Source organism: Diceros bicornis, chromosome 12 (genome assembly GCF_020826845.1).
Source record: "Diceros bicornis minor isolate mBicDic1 chromosome 12, mDicBic1.mat.cur, whole genome shotgun sequence".
NCBI lineage: Eukaryota > Metazoa > Chordata > Mammalia > Perissodactyla > Rhinocerotidae > Diceros > Diceros bicornis.
In genome coordinates, this window is record NC_080751.1 from 55,706,537 (window position 1) to 55,722,136 (window position 15,600).

Genomic DNA, 15,600 nt, shown 5'->3' on the forward strand with positions numbered 1-15,600 from the left:
TATTTGAGGGCTTGTTTGGTTGATTTATGGGATTTGGGTCTACTACTTTAATGGTTTGTTGCAGCATGCACATGTAAACATCACCTGATAAATGCTTCTTCTTTTGTAGCAAATTAGGAAATTACCAATTCATGTTTCATTAAACATTTCCTGCATGTTTTTATTCTCTTAAGAAAAATGAGAGAATGCTTATGTTTTGCAGTCTATCCCATTGCTTTTGCACTCAGTAAAACAAATATTGAAATTCGCTAACCCGGGTATTATTTGGAATAACCAATTATGGGTTCATTGTACTGTAGTTATTTTAATAAAAATATAATCAGTTCAAAAAAAAAAAAAACAACTACCAGTGCCCACGCCCCCTCCCTGATATAGTAGGTCTGGAGAGGAGCCTAGGTATCAATATAACTTAAAAGGTCTCTGAAGATTCAAATGTCTGGTCAGGGTTGAACCCCTGCAATAGAGCATGGTGCTAGAAAAATGTAGTACTAGCTGCAGCAGGAGCACTGAGGAGGGTGCCCGAACTCCGTGGGGTCAGAGAAAGCATACTCAGGGGTTAAATGACAATACTGTACTTTTTTTTTTAAATTTTATTTATTTATTTTTTTCCCCCAAAGCCCCAGTAGATAGTTGTATGTCATAGTTGCACATCCTTCTAGTTGCTGTATGTGGGACGTGGCCTCAGCATGGTCGGACAAGCAGCGCATGGGTGCGCGCCTGGGATCTGAACCCCGGGCCGCCAGTAGCGGAGTGCGCGCACTTAACCGCTAAGCCATGGGGCTGGCCCGACAATACTGTACATTTAAGGTGAAACCAAAAAATGAGTAGGAGTTTCCCAGGCAAGGAGGAGGTGGGGAGAAAGTAGTTGTTCCAGGAGAGCATAAGCAAAAGCCTGGATGTAAGAGACTTCTCAGAGGAACCAAAAGAAATTTGGTGTGGCTGGAGCATGAGATGGTCAAGAACCAGGTTGTGAGTAGCTACATAAAGGATGTTAGAGTTTATCCTAAGGCTGGAGGAAAGCCATCAGAGAATTTTTAAGAAGGGGTGGGTGACATGATCAGAGTTATGTTCTAGAAGAATCATTCAGACTACTTGGAGAATGGATTGGAGGAGGATGAGAATGGAAGCAGAGAGGCCAATTAGGAGGCTGTTAACAGAACTTTGGCACAGCTGATGGCTGCCTGGACTGGGGGAAGCTCTCGAGAGAAGTGAAGATCTCTAAGATAGGAGGCAGAATTGGTAAGACTTGGTAGTGGGTTGGAGACGGGGTGGGGGAGAAGAAGGAATCATGGATGACCCCCAAGTTTCTGACTGCATCGATTCAGGAATGCACAGCAGTTCCTGTCCCTGGGATAGGGAAACTGGGGGAGGGGAAGGTTTGAGGAGGAAGATGCATTCTGACTCAGACACATATAGGCTGGGGTGCTAGCAGGTGTTCTAATTGTGTTTTCCTAGATTTTGTGTTTGTCTATTTGGCATCTATTAATCATAAGGCCAGACTAACTGCCAAAGTTGTTTATATCTCCCCTGCAATCCAGAGCCCATACTCTGAACCACTTCCTTTATCTAACTTTCACACACCAAACCAATATTTCTCCTATTCCAAATCAACCCAAGGCCATGTACCAGACAACTAGAGACAGCCGCTATGCCCCAAAGCCCACCAGAATTATTCAAACTAGCTGTTTACCCTGCCCTACCCTGCCTTTCCTGCTTAATAAGGGCTGTGGCCCATGCCTTCCTCTTGTTCTTTTCTGCCTTCTGAACTCCATCGGTGCTTCCCCCTGTGGTCCTGTGTGGTGAGCTGTGCCTCTTGTTTCTAGGAGAACTGTGACATTAAACTTTTCTTTCAGTGGCATTAGTCACTTTTATAAATTAAGACCCAGGCACAAATCAGTAGGATGTTCCATACCTGAAGTGGTCTGGGGCTAAGAGATTGGAATTTGAGGTTTGGTAGTCATCAGCATTTAGATGACATATTAGTTTGCAGGGTTGCCATAATGAAGTACCGCAAACTGGGTGTCTTAAACAACAGAAATTTATTGTCTCACAGTTCTGGAGACTAGAAGTCCAAGACCAAGGTGTCAGCAGAATTGGTTCCTTCTGAGAGCTGTGAGGAAGAATCTGTTCCATGCCTCTCCTCTAGCTTCTGGTGGTTTCCTGGCAATCTTCGGCATTCCTTGGCATGTAGAAGCTTCATTCCAATCTCTGCCTGTATATTCACATACTAGTCTCCCTGTGTGTGTGTCTGTGTTCAAATTTTCCCTTTTTATATGGACACCAGTAATACTGGATTAGGGACCCACCCTACTCCAGTACAACCTCATGTTCACTAATTATATCTGCAATGACCTTATTTCCAAATAAGGTCACATTCTTAGGTATTAGGGGTTGGGACGTCAAGATATGAATTTTTGAGGGATGCAATTCAACCCATAATAGATAATGATGGAATCTACATGAACACATGAGCAGATAGGGAGTGAGGAGGAAGCCCGGAGGAACTGTGATGCATGAAGAAAACTAAGAAGAAATGACTAGAGAGAGAGAGGAATGGTGTGCCGAAACCAATGGATGCTGTGATCCAAGGAGGTAGTGTCCAGTAGTGTCTACCACAGGAAGGAGGACCACCGGGTGGCCTCAATGAATCTGAGTTTGTTGTGATGGATATTGATGGGAAGGAGCTGATGGAGAGGGAGAAGTTGAAAATTCCAGAGAGAAGAGAAGTCATTCATTCAAAGAACTAAGTCCTTGGGTCAGTGGGTGAGGATGTAGTGCGGAGCCTAGGTGGAGGAACTGGCCACTGTGACAAAAGTAGGACATACTCCGTTTTGACCACAAAGCTGCAGCCACATACCGCAGCACTCTGTGCTGGCAAGCAACTGCCACCATCACTCTTAAGAGGATGCTTTTCCCAGACACCACCCCCCACCATGTCTCATGGAGCCACTTCTCAGTGACTGTGCACAGTCACAGTCACACAATGACACCTTTGCTGGAAACCAGCAGTCATAGCTATCTCTTGAGCATCACAAGCAACTCAGGAAGAGTTCATCCAGGGACCCTAACACACGTACTACTAATATCTTGTACCATCACACACCCAGACAATCAGTCACACATTGGCCATACTCTCTCAAGCCCATACTGTCACACTGGATACACACAGTCACAGAAAATACCCCCCACTGTGTCACAAGTCCCTCACACACCAGTCACAATCACACATACTAACAGTAAGTTACATTCTATCTTGTCACACACAGCTGGGTCCCTGCACCCACAGCATCACCACAGTTAAACATGCTTCTCACACACTCCAGCGTCATCGTCTGTCTGTCTCTCGCGCGCGCGCGCGCACACACACACACACACGCACACACGCACACTCGCGCCTGGTAGGGGCTGCGGAGGGCCGCTGGCGCTCCGGACTCTGCGGGTGCCAGGGCGGCGGCTGCAGGCTGAGGGCGACGTGGAGCGGCCACGTGGAGCGGCCCGGGGGAGGGCCGGGCGCGGGGAGCCGAGCCGCGGGCGGCGCGCAGCCTCGAGCGACGACGAAGCTGGACCCGAGTCGCCGCCTCAGGTGGGTCCGAGCTCCGCGCCGGGAGGACGGGCATCAAGCTGGGCGGGCCGGGGGCTGCCGGGGACCCCAGCACAGCCAGCGGGGAGGCGCCGTGCCGGGGGGCGGGACCGCGGGGCTCAGGCGGCCTCCCGGCCTCTGGGTCCAGATGCTGAAGGCGCAGTCCCTCTGCATCCCCTGCGGTTCGGACGCGGCTGGAGCGGTGGCCCTCGCCTCTGGGCACCGCTCGGAGAAGATTTCCTCTGAGAGCAGGTGGAGGCAGGGGCTGGAAACCGAATTCTGAGCTCCCTCGGTGTGATGATGAGGTTTCACAATTCCCCGAGCCCTTTTCCCTCCGGTGTCTCATTTGTCCCTGGGATAGCTCTGGGGAGAGGGGGGCTGCAGGAGTTTCATCCTCATTTGACAGATGAAGAAAAGAGGGACTGGGGAGGGGCCCGAGGTTATCACCCAGCTGGAAGTGGCAGGGCTGAGCCCAGCTCTCAGGTGTGGGACCTTTTGGCTGTATAGCCACTGCCTCTTCTCTTTGGGGGCACAGGGGAGTGCTGGGAGGCACAGGGGCACCAGAGTGATAAGTTCAAGGAAGAGGATTCAGTTCAAAATAACTTCCTCACAGTTAAACTCAGCCAGAAATGGACTGGATGGCCTATGAGGTTCTAGGCTCCTGTCCTGGAAAGACAAACGCGTGCTAAATGGCCATTGACAGGGATGCTGTGGAAGAAATTTTTGCACTAGATGGGAAGTTCTGCAAGATGAAAGGCCCCTGCCACATCCTAGAGTCTCTGAAATACTCAAGGAGCATCTGCTCACTGCCATCCACTTAACCTACGTTATCCTATTGCATCCTCCCCAAGCCCCTGTGAGACAGATACTCTTATCCCAGGGCTCAGAGAGGTTAAGACACCTGCCTAGATCACGCTGTTAGCACTGGGAGAGGCAGGATTTGACCAGAGGTCTAACTTCAAGGCCCGACTCTCCTCCCAGGCGCTGGTGCAAAGTCTTGATGAAATCCGAGGCTGGAGGGTTATTGTGAATGTGAGTGTGTGTATGTGTAGGATGTGAACAACTTTATTGAATTACATCACAACTGTTAACAGTTGCCGTGGCTTTCGTGGGGTCACTAGGGTAAATTCTGTTCATGCACATTGTAGTTATAGGAAATGACTAGGAACATTTTTATTTGGTAGGCAGTGGTTCAATAACAGCTTTATTTCTGTTCCTTACCAAAGCTTTTGTAAATGCTTAGAAATGTATAAGTGTGAACAAATCACACTTCACCAACCTCATTACACGTTATTTGAGGTGCCTTAGCCTGACTTCCTTTAAATAATAGAGGTGGGTTACCTGTACTAAAAATGTCACAGTTGGAAGCATTACTTAAGAGAATGTACTTAGATGACACTAAAAGTCCATATGCAATTATTTGAGTTTGTGGACTACAACCAGAATGCCAAGGTTGTCAGGAGGACCTAGGATATTCCAGGTAGAAGTTAGAATAGCCCGGGCAGAAGCACTGAAAAGTGAAAGTGAAAAGTATTTTAGGAGACTCCAGTAACCCCGCTGTTTGAAGCAGAGTGTTAGCATAATGGAGACTGGAAAATGAGTCTAAAATGGTAACTTAATGTCTGATTGTAGAAGGCCTTGAATGCCCAGATGAAGACTCTGGATTGTAATAGAAGTAGGGAGCCATTGAAAGTTTTGGAGCAGTGGAGCTCTAGCAAAGGAAGATTAATCTGATGTGGGTATGGAGGGTTCTTTAAATGGAAAAGATACCAGAGACAGGGACAAGAATGAGAGGCTACTGCATTAGTTTGTGCAAGGAGTAATTCATTATCCACTTAATATTCACTGTAACCTTGTAAGGTAAGTACTATTATTATCTCCATTATGCAGATAAGGTAACTGAAATTTAGTGAGGATAATTAACTTACCCAAAGTCACAAGGACAGACTGTGGTGGAGCTGGGATATGAACCTAGGTCTGAGTGGTTCCAAAGCTCTGTTCTCTGTTCACTGCACGTACTGAATAGTTATGTATGTGTGATGGATATATAGGACCAAGAGGAGGAGAGTGACAGTAATTCATGTGGCAGGGTTCAGGACCAGGTACATACTTCTCAGGGCCCAGTGCAAAAATAAGATTAAGAATTTCAAGATGGTGACAGCAGAGCATTAGACTAAGCATAGGGCCCTTCTGAGAGCAGGGCCCTGTATGACTGCACAGGTCACACACCCATGAAACCAATTCTGATTACTGTGACAACTTCACCAACCACCTCAAAACTTAGTGGCTGAAAACAATAACATTGACTTTGTTCATCAGTGTGTAGTCTGGGCAGGGCTGTGGTGACAAACACATTTCTGCTCCATTCAGTGCTGGCTGGAGCAGCTTAATGGCTGGGGGTTGGAATCACCTGAAGGTTTGCTCTCTCACTTGTCTGGTCATTGGGCTGGGAAAACGTGAGCAGCTGGAGGCTAGAACAACTGGGGCTCTCAGGCATCTCTATCTTTATGTGGTTTCTCCACATGGTCTTTTCAGCATGGTGGTCTCAGGGATGCCAGACTTCTTCCCTGGCAGCTCCGGGCTCCAGAGGTGCATATCTGCATGTCAAGAGATGGGGAGAGAGAGCCAGAACCAGGCGTAAGCTGTGTCGCCTTTTATGACTCAGACTTGCAAGTCATGCAGCATCATTTCAGCTATTCATTAGAAGTGAGTTGCTAAGTCCAGATCATATATATACAGAGAAAGGTGAATTAGACTGCAGCCTTGGTGGGAAGGAGTGTCAGAATTTGTAGACGTGTTTTTCAAACCAGAGCAGTTGGCCTAATGAGTGAGTAGATTAGTGGGATCTGATGGGTGCTTCCCCTTTGTGCCTGAACTGCTACCACTAGAGTCACTCTTTGGAGTTTACAAACGTCCTCTTTTAAAAGGTGACTGCTAGTGGATGGTAGGACATTAAGCCTGGATAATAGGTTTTGACAGCTCTGAGGCATTTAAATTATTCCAGTGCCTCCTGTTGGCCTAGGTCCTGGCAATAAACAGATGGGGAGGAGAAAGCAATTTGAGGGTATCCAGGTGGGGAGACAGGATGGTGGGTATGTGTGAAGCCACTGCAAAGCAGTCCCGGAAAACTTTTGGAAGGAAAAAGCCCTTGTTGTATAACCAGGCAGTGGGCTTTACGGCCTTGTCTCATTTAACCCACCCTTACCACACCCCGTGAGAGGTGCTCTCATCAGCCTCATGTTACAGATGGAGAACCTGAAACACAGAAGTCACACAGCTAGTGAGTTGCAGAGCCTGGATTTGAATTTAGGCAGCCTGAGTTTAGGGCCCATACCCTTAATTAAACTCTGGGCTACACCACCTGTTCCTTAACAATTCTGTGTTTCTCTTAAGCATTGTTTCAACATTTGTATCTTTTCTTACTTACATATTTGCAAGGTTTAAGGAGGAAAAAGAGTAATTCTACCTTCTATTATCAGCTTACTTAAAAGGTAGTGCCTCACATATAGTAGGTGCTCAATAAATATTAAAAAATGAATAACGTGTCCTTATTCTACAAATTTATATTTACATTTGCCTTCCCTGTGGATACTCACCCTCCTGGTCTTGGTCACCAAAGGTCTTTGACATCTGCTGGTGCTTCCCATGGTATCCTCTGTGGCATCCAGTCCCAGGGTCCATACCTTCTGGCATTCTTCTTCTGGTGTCTTCTGGCCAGCTGGCTCTCTTAGCCATTTTGAGCCCCTCCTTCCACCTTAGAGACTGGAACCCTCAGCTGACACTCGTGTCCTCCCCCCACCCCCAAACCACCCTGGATACAAAGAACTGGGTGAGGCGGCCCTGCTCTCTGGCCCATTCACCTAGACCCTCCTTCAGCCGTTGCTTCCTGACTACTCAGGCACCCTGTGGGCAGGGCCTTCTCTCTAATCCTCCTGGATTGGGCGCATATCCCTGCAGTTCTTGGATTTCCATTCAGGCTCCGTGGGGTTTCTATGGAGATTTCTGTCTTCAGCCCCCCGCTGAGGCCCAGGTGGTGGTGAGTTCCACCCTACTGAGAACCCAGGTAGCCTTGAACTCTAGTTGCATTCCCTCCAGTTCTCTACCACTTGTCTCCTTGGACTTGATTCATGGTGTCTTTCATGATACAGAAGTTTAAACTCTTGATATACTCAAATTTGTCCACTTTTTCCTTGAAAACATATGAGTTTAAAATATTTTTCATTTTTACTGGCTCTGTCATATAATATGATTTACTTAGCCATTGCCTAAATGTTAGACATTCAGGTTGTTTACATTTCTTTGACTAATATCAATAGTACAGCTATAAATATCTTTATAATTTCTTTTCCATTTGTGTTCTTCCTTATGTAATCCCCAGGATGAAATTATTGGGTCAGAGTTTCATGGCCATTAATACACATTTGCGGATTGCTCTTTAGAAACAGTCCAGGTTTATAGTTCCTCAAACAATATAGGTTAATACTCACTGATTCAATTTCTTTAATGGTTATAGGACTATTCAAATTTGCTATTTCTTTTTGCATCAGTTTTGCTATTAAGTTTTTCGAGGAAATTGGCTATGTCTGCTAAATTTTCAAATTTCTTCTATTTCTGTAGTTGTGTCCCCATTTTCATTCCTAGTATTGTTTATTTATGCCTTTCTCTTTGTTCTTAATGAAAATTGTCAGAGGTTTGTCTATTTTATTAGTCTTTTAAAAAAAAAAAACATTGTTTGGCTTTGTTGCTCCTCTGTATTGTATTTTTGTGTGTGTGTGTGTTTGAGGAAGATTGGCCCTGAGCTAACATCTGTTGCCAATCTTCCTCTTTTTTTTTCACTTGAGGAAGATTGACCCTGAGCTAACATCCTCGACAGGCTTCCTCTGTTTTGTATATGGGACACTGCCACAGCATGGCTTGATAAGTGGTGTGTAAGTCCATGCCCCAGATCTGAACCCACACACCCTGAGCCACCAAAGCAGAGCACATGAACTTAACCACTATGCCATGGGGCTGGCCCCCTCTCTATTGTATTTTTAATTTCTGCTTTTATTATTTCATTTCTTTTAATTTCTTTAAGTTTATTCTGTTTTACTATCTTCTTGAGTTAGAAGCTTAACTCATTAACTTTTAGCCTTTCTTCTCGTGTAAGCTTTTAAGGCAATCCATTTTCCCTCTAATATTGCTTTAGCTATATATATCTTATTTTGATGTATATTTTTCCAGTATTATCCAATTCTAAATATTTAACAATTTCCATTATGATTTTCTTCTTTGGTCCATTAAGTGTGCCTTTTAAATTTCCGTAAATATGAGATACTTTTATATCATTTTTGTTATTGATTCCTAATGTAATTGCATTTTAGTGATATAACATAGGGTGAGGCTGATTCTTTGATATTCATCGAACATACTCTCTGGCGTACTGTTTGTCTGTTATAAATATTCCACATGTGTTGAGAAGAATGTGTTTTTGCTAAGTGATCGAAGTGGGGTTATCTATTTGTTCAATAGCTCAGGGTTATTAAATGTTATATTCAATCTTCTACATTTAAACTAATTTTTAGTCTGCTTAATCTTTAAAATACTGAATGACGTATGTTAAATTCTCCCACCATAATGGCAGGTTAGATTTTTCTCCTTGTAGTTATGCTAGTTTTTTTTTTTAAGACAATTTTTTTAAAGCAGTTTTAGATTCACAGCAAAATTGAGAGGAAGGTACAGAGATTTCCCACATACCCCCTGCCCTCACATATGTATAGCCTCCCCCATTATCAACATCCCCCATCAGAGTGGTATATGATGAACTGATGAACCTACACTGACACATCATAATCATAGTTTACCTTAGGGTTCACTCTTGGTGGTGTACATTCTATGGGCTTGGACAAATGTATAATGCCATGTGTCCATCATTATAGTATCATACAGAGTATTTTCACTGCCCTGAGAATCCTCTCTGCTCCGTCTATTCATCCCTTCTACTCCTAACCCCTGACAACCACTGATCTTTTTACTGTCTCCATAGTTTTGCTTTTTCCAGAATGTCGTATAGTTGGACTCATACAGTGGACTCACATTGGCTTCCTTCTCTTAGTAACATGCATTTAAAGTTCCTCTATGTCTTTTCATGGCTTGACAGATCATTTCTTTTTAGTGTTGAATAATATTCCACCGTCTGGACGTACCACAGTTTATTTCTTCATCCAGCTACTAAAGGACATCTTGGTTGCTCCTAAGTTTTTGTAGTTCTAAATAAAGTTGCTATAAACATCCATATTCAGGTTTCTATGTGAACATAAGTTTTCAGCTCATTTGGGTAAATACCAAGGAGTGCAATTGCTGGATTGTATGGTATGCTCAGTGTTATAAGAAACCACCACACTACCTTCCAAAGTGGCTGTACCATTTTGCCTTCCCACCAGCAGTGAATGAGAGTTCCTGCTGCTCCACATCCTCACCAGCATTTGGTATTGTCAGTGTTCTGGATTTTGGCCATTCTAATAGGTGTGTAGTGTTATGCCAGTTTATGCCAGTTTTTATTTTAGGCATTTTGAGGCTATGTTATTAGATATATATAAGTTCAGAATTATTGTATCTTCCTAGGGGATTAAACTTTTGTGAATTTTGTAATGACACTCTTGTCTATAATAATGCTTTTCACCTGAAAGTCTAGTCTAAATAATTTTATTTACTTATTTATTTTCCCCCCAAAGCCCCAGTAGATAGTTGCATGTCATAGCTGCACATCCTTCTAGTTGCTGTATGTGGGACGTGGCCTCAGCATGGCGGGAGAAGCAGCACAATGGTGCACACCCGGGATCCGAACCCAGGCCGCCAACAGCAGAGCGCGCACACTTAACCACTAAGCCACCCCTTAAAGTCTAGTCTAATGTCAATAAAGCTATACCACTCTTCTTTTTTCTAGTACTGCTTTGTATATCCTTCTTCCATCCTTTTGCTTTCAGTCTTTCTGTGTCTTTACTTTTTAGGTTAATCTCTTGAAAATTTCATATATCTGTATTTTGTTCTATATACACTTTGATAATCTCTATTTCTTAACTAAGTTTATACAATTTATATTATGGTTACTGATACACTTGGATATATTTTTACCATCTTATTTTATACCATTTGTCTTCCTTTTTTATTTTTTTAGTTTCTTTTTTCTCTTTTCCTATCTTCCTTTGAATTGATTTTTTAAAATTCCATTCACTTTTTTTCTCTGCTGGTTTGAGGTCATACATTCCATTTCTGTTTTTACTGCATATTTAACAAAGTTGATCAGTATGTCTACTCTCTTCCCAAACAACCATCCTCACTTTACATCTTACTTTCTTGCCAACTCAATGCATTTAAAAAAGATACTTTCTATTTTTATCCAGCTTTGGAGTTACTTTTTTTTTTTTTTGTGAGGAAGATCAGCCCTGAGCTAACATCCATGCCAATCCTCCTCTTTTTGCTGAGGAAGACTGGCCCTGAGCTAACATCCATCGCCAATCTTCCTCCTTTTTTTTTTTGTCTTTTTTCCCCAAAGCCCCAGCAGATAGTTGTATGCCATAGTTGCACATCTTTCTAGTTGCTGTATGTGGGACACGGCCTCAGCATGGCCCGAGAAGCGGTGTGTCGGTGCGTGCCTGGGATCCGAACCCGGGCCACCAGTAGTGGAGCTCGGGCACTTAACCGCTAAGCCACGGGGCCGGCCCTGGAGTTACTTTTATTGGGACATTTACTGTCATACTCCCAGACATGGAGGTCTGGATATTTTTCTATGCCACCCTTTCACTGAGGTGTGTCCATTGTGGTGGGAACCCTGAGGGTCACCAGTTGATTGGAGGTCTCAGTTCCAACTGCCTCCCTTGGATGGGCCCATGACCTTGTCTTCTCTCCTGGATACAACAACTAAAGCTCAAGGATCTATGTTGCCAGCTGATGTTCGTGAACACATTTACGGCAGCTGTGGCTTCAGCATCCATTTGACCACTGGGGATTACGGACACCAACAAACTGTGTAGATTCACTACATCTGTTGGGGCCAACGTATGCACAGAAAACTGAAGACAGTTTCTAGGACTCTCAGTAGCATCGCCTTCTTGTGGACTTCCATGTTTTGCTGCTTCTTCCTCAAGGCAGCTCTGCTTGCACAGCTACAGCTAGGTTCCCACATGTATTTTCCCATTAGCCAGACGCTCACTTGCTCTACCCCACATCTCTTAGGAAGCTGATGTCCACCTTTGCAGGGGTTCTGAATCTTGTTAGGGTCATGGAACTCTTTGAGAATCTGATGAAAGCTGTGAACCTTTCTCCAGGAAAATTCAATGCCAGCCAAAATATGGGGTACTGTTTCAGAGGATTCCTGATTCTCTACCTAGACCATTAAGCATCTGATGATTTGTCTTCCTAGAGCGAGGCTTAGGGTCTCAGGCCTCAGCTTTGGTGGGCTTCTGCTTGCTCAGGAACTCACATGATATGTACACACACCTAGGACTAATCAGAAAGCTTCAGGCTCTGTGCTTCTGATCATCCTCTCTCTATTGGACTGTTTTCAAACAATCAAGTGATTGTGTTGCCAATGGGCCTACACAATGTAGGTCTAAGGGGACGTTTTTGTTTTTTCCTTTATATTGGGATCTGGTTTTCCTAGCTACGTTTAGTAAACAGCAGTTCCTGGGGCCAATGTTTGTTTGACCCTGATTTGTTGTGTTTTCAATCCCTATCTGAGTTTAGACCTATTTCAAGGAGTCTGAGCCTCTTTTGAGTTGTTCTTCGGTGAGCTTTTAATTAATACAGACTAACAATCTGCCTCTCTGTTTAAGTCTTGGTCTTTCTGTGACTCGCTGCATTTCTAATTTGGCCTTTTTCTTAACCTCTCTGAGCTAGTTTCCACCTGTAAAATGAGCAACTGAATTGGATCGGATATACTTAAACTGCACTTCTCTGACCACCTTGAGGGCTTGCAGGGCAAAGGGAATGGGGTGTAGGGAGGGGCTCCTGTCTGCAGCGCTGCTTCCACCAGAGCAGGTCTGCTTTTTTGCACTTTACACACTGGATCTTGAGTAAGATTTATTTTGAACAAAGTTCCAGAGGGGATCACTGACGTCCACATGTGTCTCCTTCTTGAGCACGAGTCCTGCCACTGGGACTGCAGGTGGAGGCAGGGAGAGAAGGCGTTCCTGTCTAACACACCGATCCTCCACTCTGTGGCAGACACCCCTTTCCCCTGACTCCCTCTCTGTTCTTAGTTCCAGTTACAGAAAGGATGTTACCTTTGACAATGAGAATGTTCTTGCTGCTGCTGCTGCCTGTGGGTCAGGCTGCTCCCAAGGATGGAGCCATGAGGTAACCGGATTCAGAGGGCAGGGCTGTGGGCCGGGAGCACGGAGAGTCTCTGGAGAACCCGAGGCTGTGGTGGGCCCCTCTGGGAGGCAGGAGACTGGGGTGTATGCTCCCTGACTTCTGTATCCCTCCGCACCCACCACGACCTCTGCCTTGTGCCTGTTAGAGTGCCCTGCGCCAAAGCGGGCATTCAGTACATGTGTGCTGGACTCGTGGAAACCGGGAGCTCAGTGCCAATGAGGGGTGAAGCACAGGGAAGAAGCTGTGGGCCAGGGAAGGGGCTGCAGTCCTCTTATCTAGACCTTAGAGTGGGAACTCCAAAGAAATAGAGATCATTAGCATGTCATTTCTGTTTGAGTTGAATAGCTTTCTCAAAGTTTTATGTATTAATACTATGCAGTGGGTATGCTGCATGGGGTGGGGGGACAGATACAGGACCAGCAACAAGGGCTGGCAACAGTGACAGAAGTTGCTGCAACAGCTCCTGCCAGCTCTCTGGCATCGCAGGTCTGGATTGACTTGGGCAAACAGGTAGCCCTGTCCAGAACTGGGAGCAAATCTTGAGCTTTAAAAACTGACAAAGAGACCTTGAGCAGATTGAAACTCCAGAACCAACATATATGTCCTCAGGTTGGGGAAAAAAAGGAGTCCATTTTGTGTCATGGAGCAAATCGGGTCTGTATAAAACTGGGCAGTGTCTCCAGGCTCAGCCAGAGACCTGTCCCTCTGCCCCCAGCAGCCAAGTAGAAGCGTTGCCACGATCACATTGTCCTGCCCCCACTGCACTGTTTCCTTGGGTCTCCAACTTGTGTCTACTAGGTGTGGCCTCACCTGGCCTCTACCTAACTAGATATTTTATTGGGATTTGCACTTAATATCTAAGTTAGGAATCTGCAAAAGCAGAGTCTGAGGGAGTAAGGCTCTGCTTCTGAGGAGACCAAAAGGGCCTTCTCCCTACAAGGTTTTTGGGGGAGAACCTCGGGGAGCAACTTCCTTTGGGTCTGCAGAGAGAACTCTGCCAGGAGCTTGGCAGTGGGAGGCTGGTAGGCTGGGCCCTCAGGGAGGTCTTTGCAAGCCTGGTTCTTCCCTTCCTCCTCCAGGCTGGACCTTGATGTGCAGCATCAGCCTCTGTCCAACCCCTTCCAGCCAGGCCAGGAGCAGCTTCTGTGAGTAGGCTGGGCTGGGGACCTGGGGGGTCAGGACTGGGGTTGCAGACTGGCCTCTCGTGGGCTGACTTTCCACTTTTCTGCCAGACTTTTGCAGAGCTACCTAAAGGGGCTAGAGAGGATGGAAGAGGAGCCGGAGCACATGAGCCGGGAACAGGGTGAGGGGCTGGGCTGATGGGGCCAGTGGGAGGGAGGCTCAGGGCAGCCAGAGCTGGGACTGACCTCGGGCCGTCCCCCGACTGCTGCCTCCTCCACCTGTCCCCTGATGCCTCTTCTGATCCAGCTTCTCTTCCTTAGTTCTCCTCTACCTCTTTGCCCTCCACGACTATGACCAGAGTGGACAGCTGGATGGCCTGGAGCTGTTGTCCATGTTGACAGCAGCTCTGGCCCCTGGAGCTGCTGACTCTCCCACCACCAACCCAGTAAGCCCCACTGGATGGGGGGCCCCTTCTCTCGTGAAGGAGACCCAGCCCCTGAGGCTTTGGTCTTTTTCATCATGACTCTTAGTGAATCCCCTGTAAAAGGGGTGCTGAAAGCCGCGTGGCAGGGATGTGGCGGAGCAGGGGGGCAGTTGGGAGGGTCAGGGGTCCTGTGAACATCTCTGGTCACCAGAGCCCCCGTGGCAACTGTGTGCTTCCACAGGTGATCCTGGTAGTGGACAAGGTACTCGAGACCCAGGACCTGGATGGGGATGGGCTCATGACCCCGGCAGAGCTCATCAACTTCCCAGGAGAGGCCCCGAGGCACGCAGAGCCCAAAGAGCCCCTGGAGCCACAAGATGTTGGGAGGCAGTCCCTGTTAGCTAAAAGCCTGTCGAGACAAGAAGGACAGGAAGCCCTGGGTCCCAGAGAAGAAGCTGGGGGACAGGAGGAGGCCAGAAGAGAGTCCTTGGAACCTCTACAGGAGGCTGGGGGACAGGCAGAGGCTGAAGGAGAAGCCCCAGGCCCTGGAGGGGAGGTTGGGGCACAGGCAGAGGCCAGGGACACTGGAGAGGGAGCAGAACAGCTTCCAGGGCAAATACTGGAATCTGAGAACACCCCAAGTGAGTTTGAGGTTCACGCTATTCAACTGGAGAATGATGAGATATAAATCTTGAGGATACAGGTTTGCACCCCTAGAAGTCTCAGTGCCAGAACAATAAGCCCCGAAAGGTGGGGTGTGTATGTTGGGACAAGGACGTCTCTGTGTCCCTTCCTGGCCCTTGTAGGTGGCAGGTCTTGCTGTGCAGTTCAGGGAGACCCTAAGTTGAAGGGCAGCTTTAGGGCCCAGATAACCAATAAAGAACTGAATGAACTCATCCCTGGGCCATCTATCCCCCGGTCCAGCCTGCCCAGACCTCAGGGACACAGGGGGTGGGGACTGGACAGGCCTCTTGGAGGGGCAGGGAGTCAGCTTTCCCAGTGTTCCCAGATGGTGCCGAGACACAGTGGAGTACAACACTAGGTCACAGCCAGCTGCAGACAACCCAGAGAGAGAGCGCTGCCTCTCCCTGGGGCGCAGACGCTCCTGTTCCCCCCTCAC

At 46.6% G+C, this 15,600-nt stretch overlaps 1 protein-coding gene across 1 annotated transcript; it reads left to right on the forward strand.

The window, feature by feature from the left end:
• Positions 1–3,437: 3,437 nt before the first annotated feature.
• On the forward strand, positions 3,438–15,444 carry CGREF1 (cell growth regulator with EF-hand domain 1). Its single transcript, XM_058551599.1, has 6 exons — positions 3,438–3,583; positions 12,820–12,916; positions 14,014–14,079; positions 14,167–14,237; positions 14,377–14,501; positions 14,722–15,444. Exons 2-6 carry the CDS (start codon positions 12,837–12,839, stop codon positions 15,166–15,168), a joined length of 789 nt encoding a protein of 262 aa, XP_058407582.1. The 5' UTR covers positions 3,438–3,583; positions 12,820–12,836; the 3' UTR covers positions 15,169–15,444.
• The last annotated feature ends 156 nt before the right edge of the window (positions 15,445–15,600 follow it).

Excerpts from the sequence above, each read along its gene's own strand:
- CGREF1 (XM_058551599.1), top strand. The coding sequence starts at position 12,837 with ATGTTACCTTTGACAATGAGAATGTTCTTGCTGCTGCTGCTGCCTGTG. Across the intron at positions 14,080-14,166 it reads CCAGGCCAGGAGCAGCTTCT|ACTTTTGCAGAGCTACCTAA; the intron begins GTGAGTAGGCTG and ends CTTTTCTGCCAG. Across the intron at positions 14,502-14,721 it reads ACTCTCCCACCACCAACCCA|GTGATCCTGGTAGTGGACAA; the intron begins GTAAGCCCCACT and ends GTGCTTCCACAG.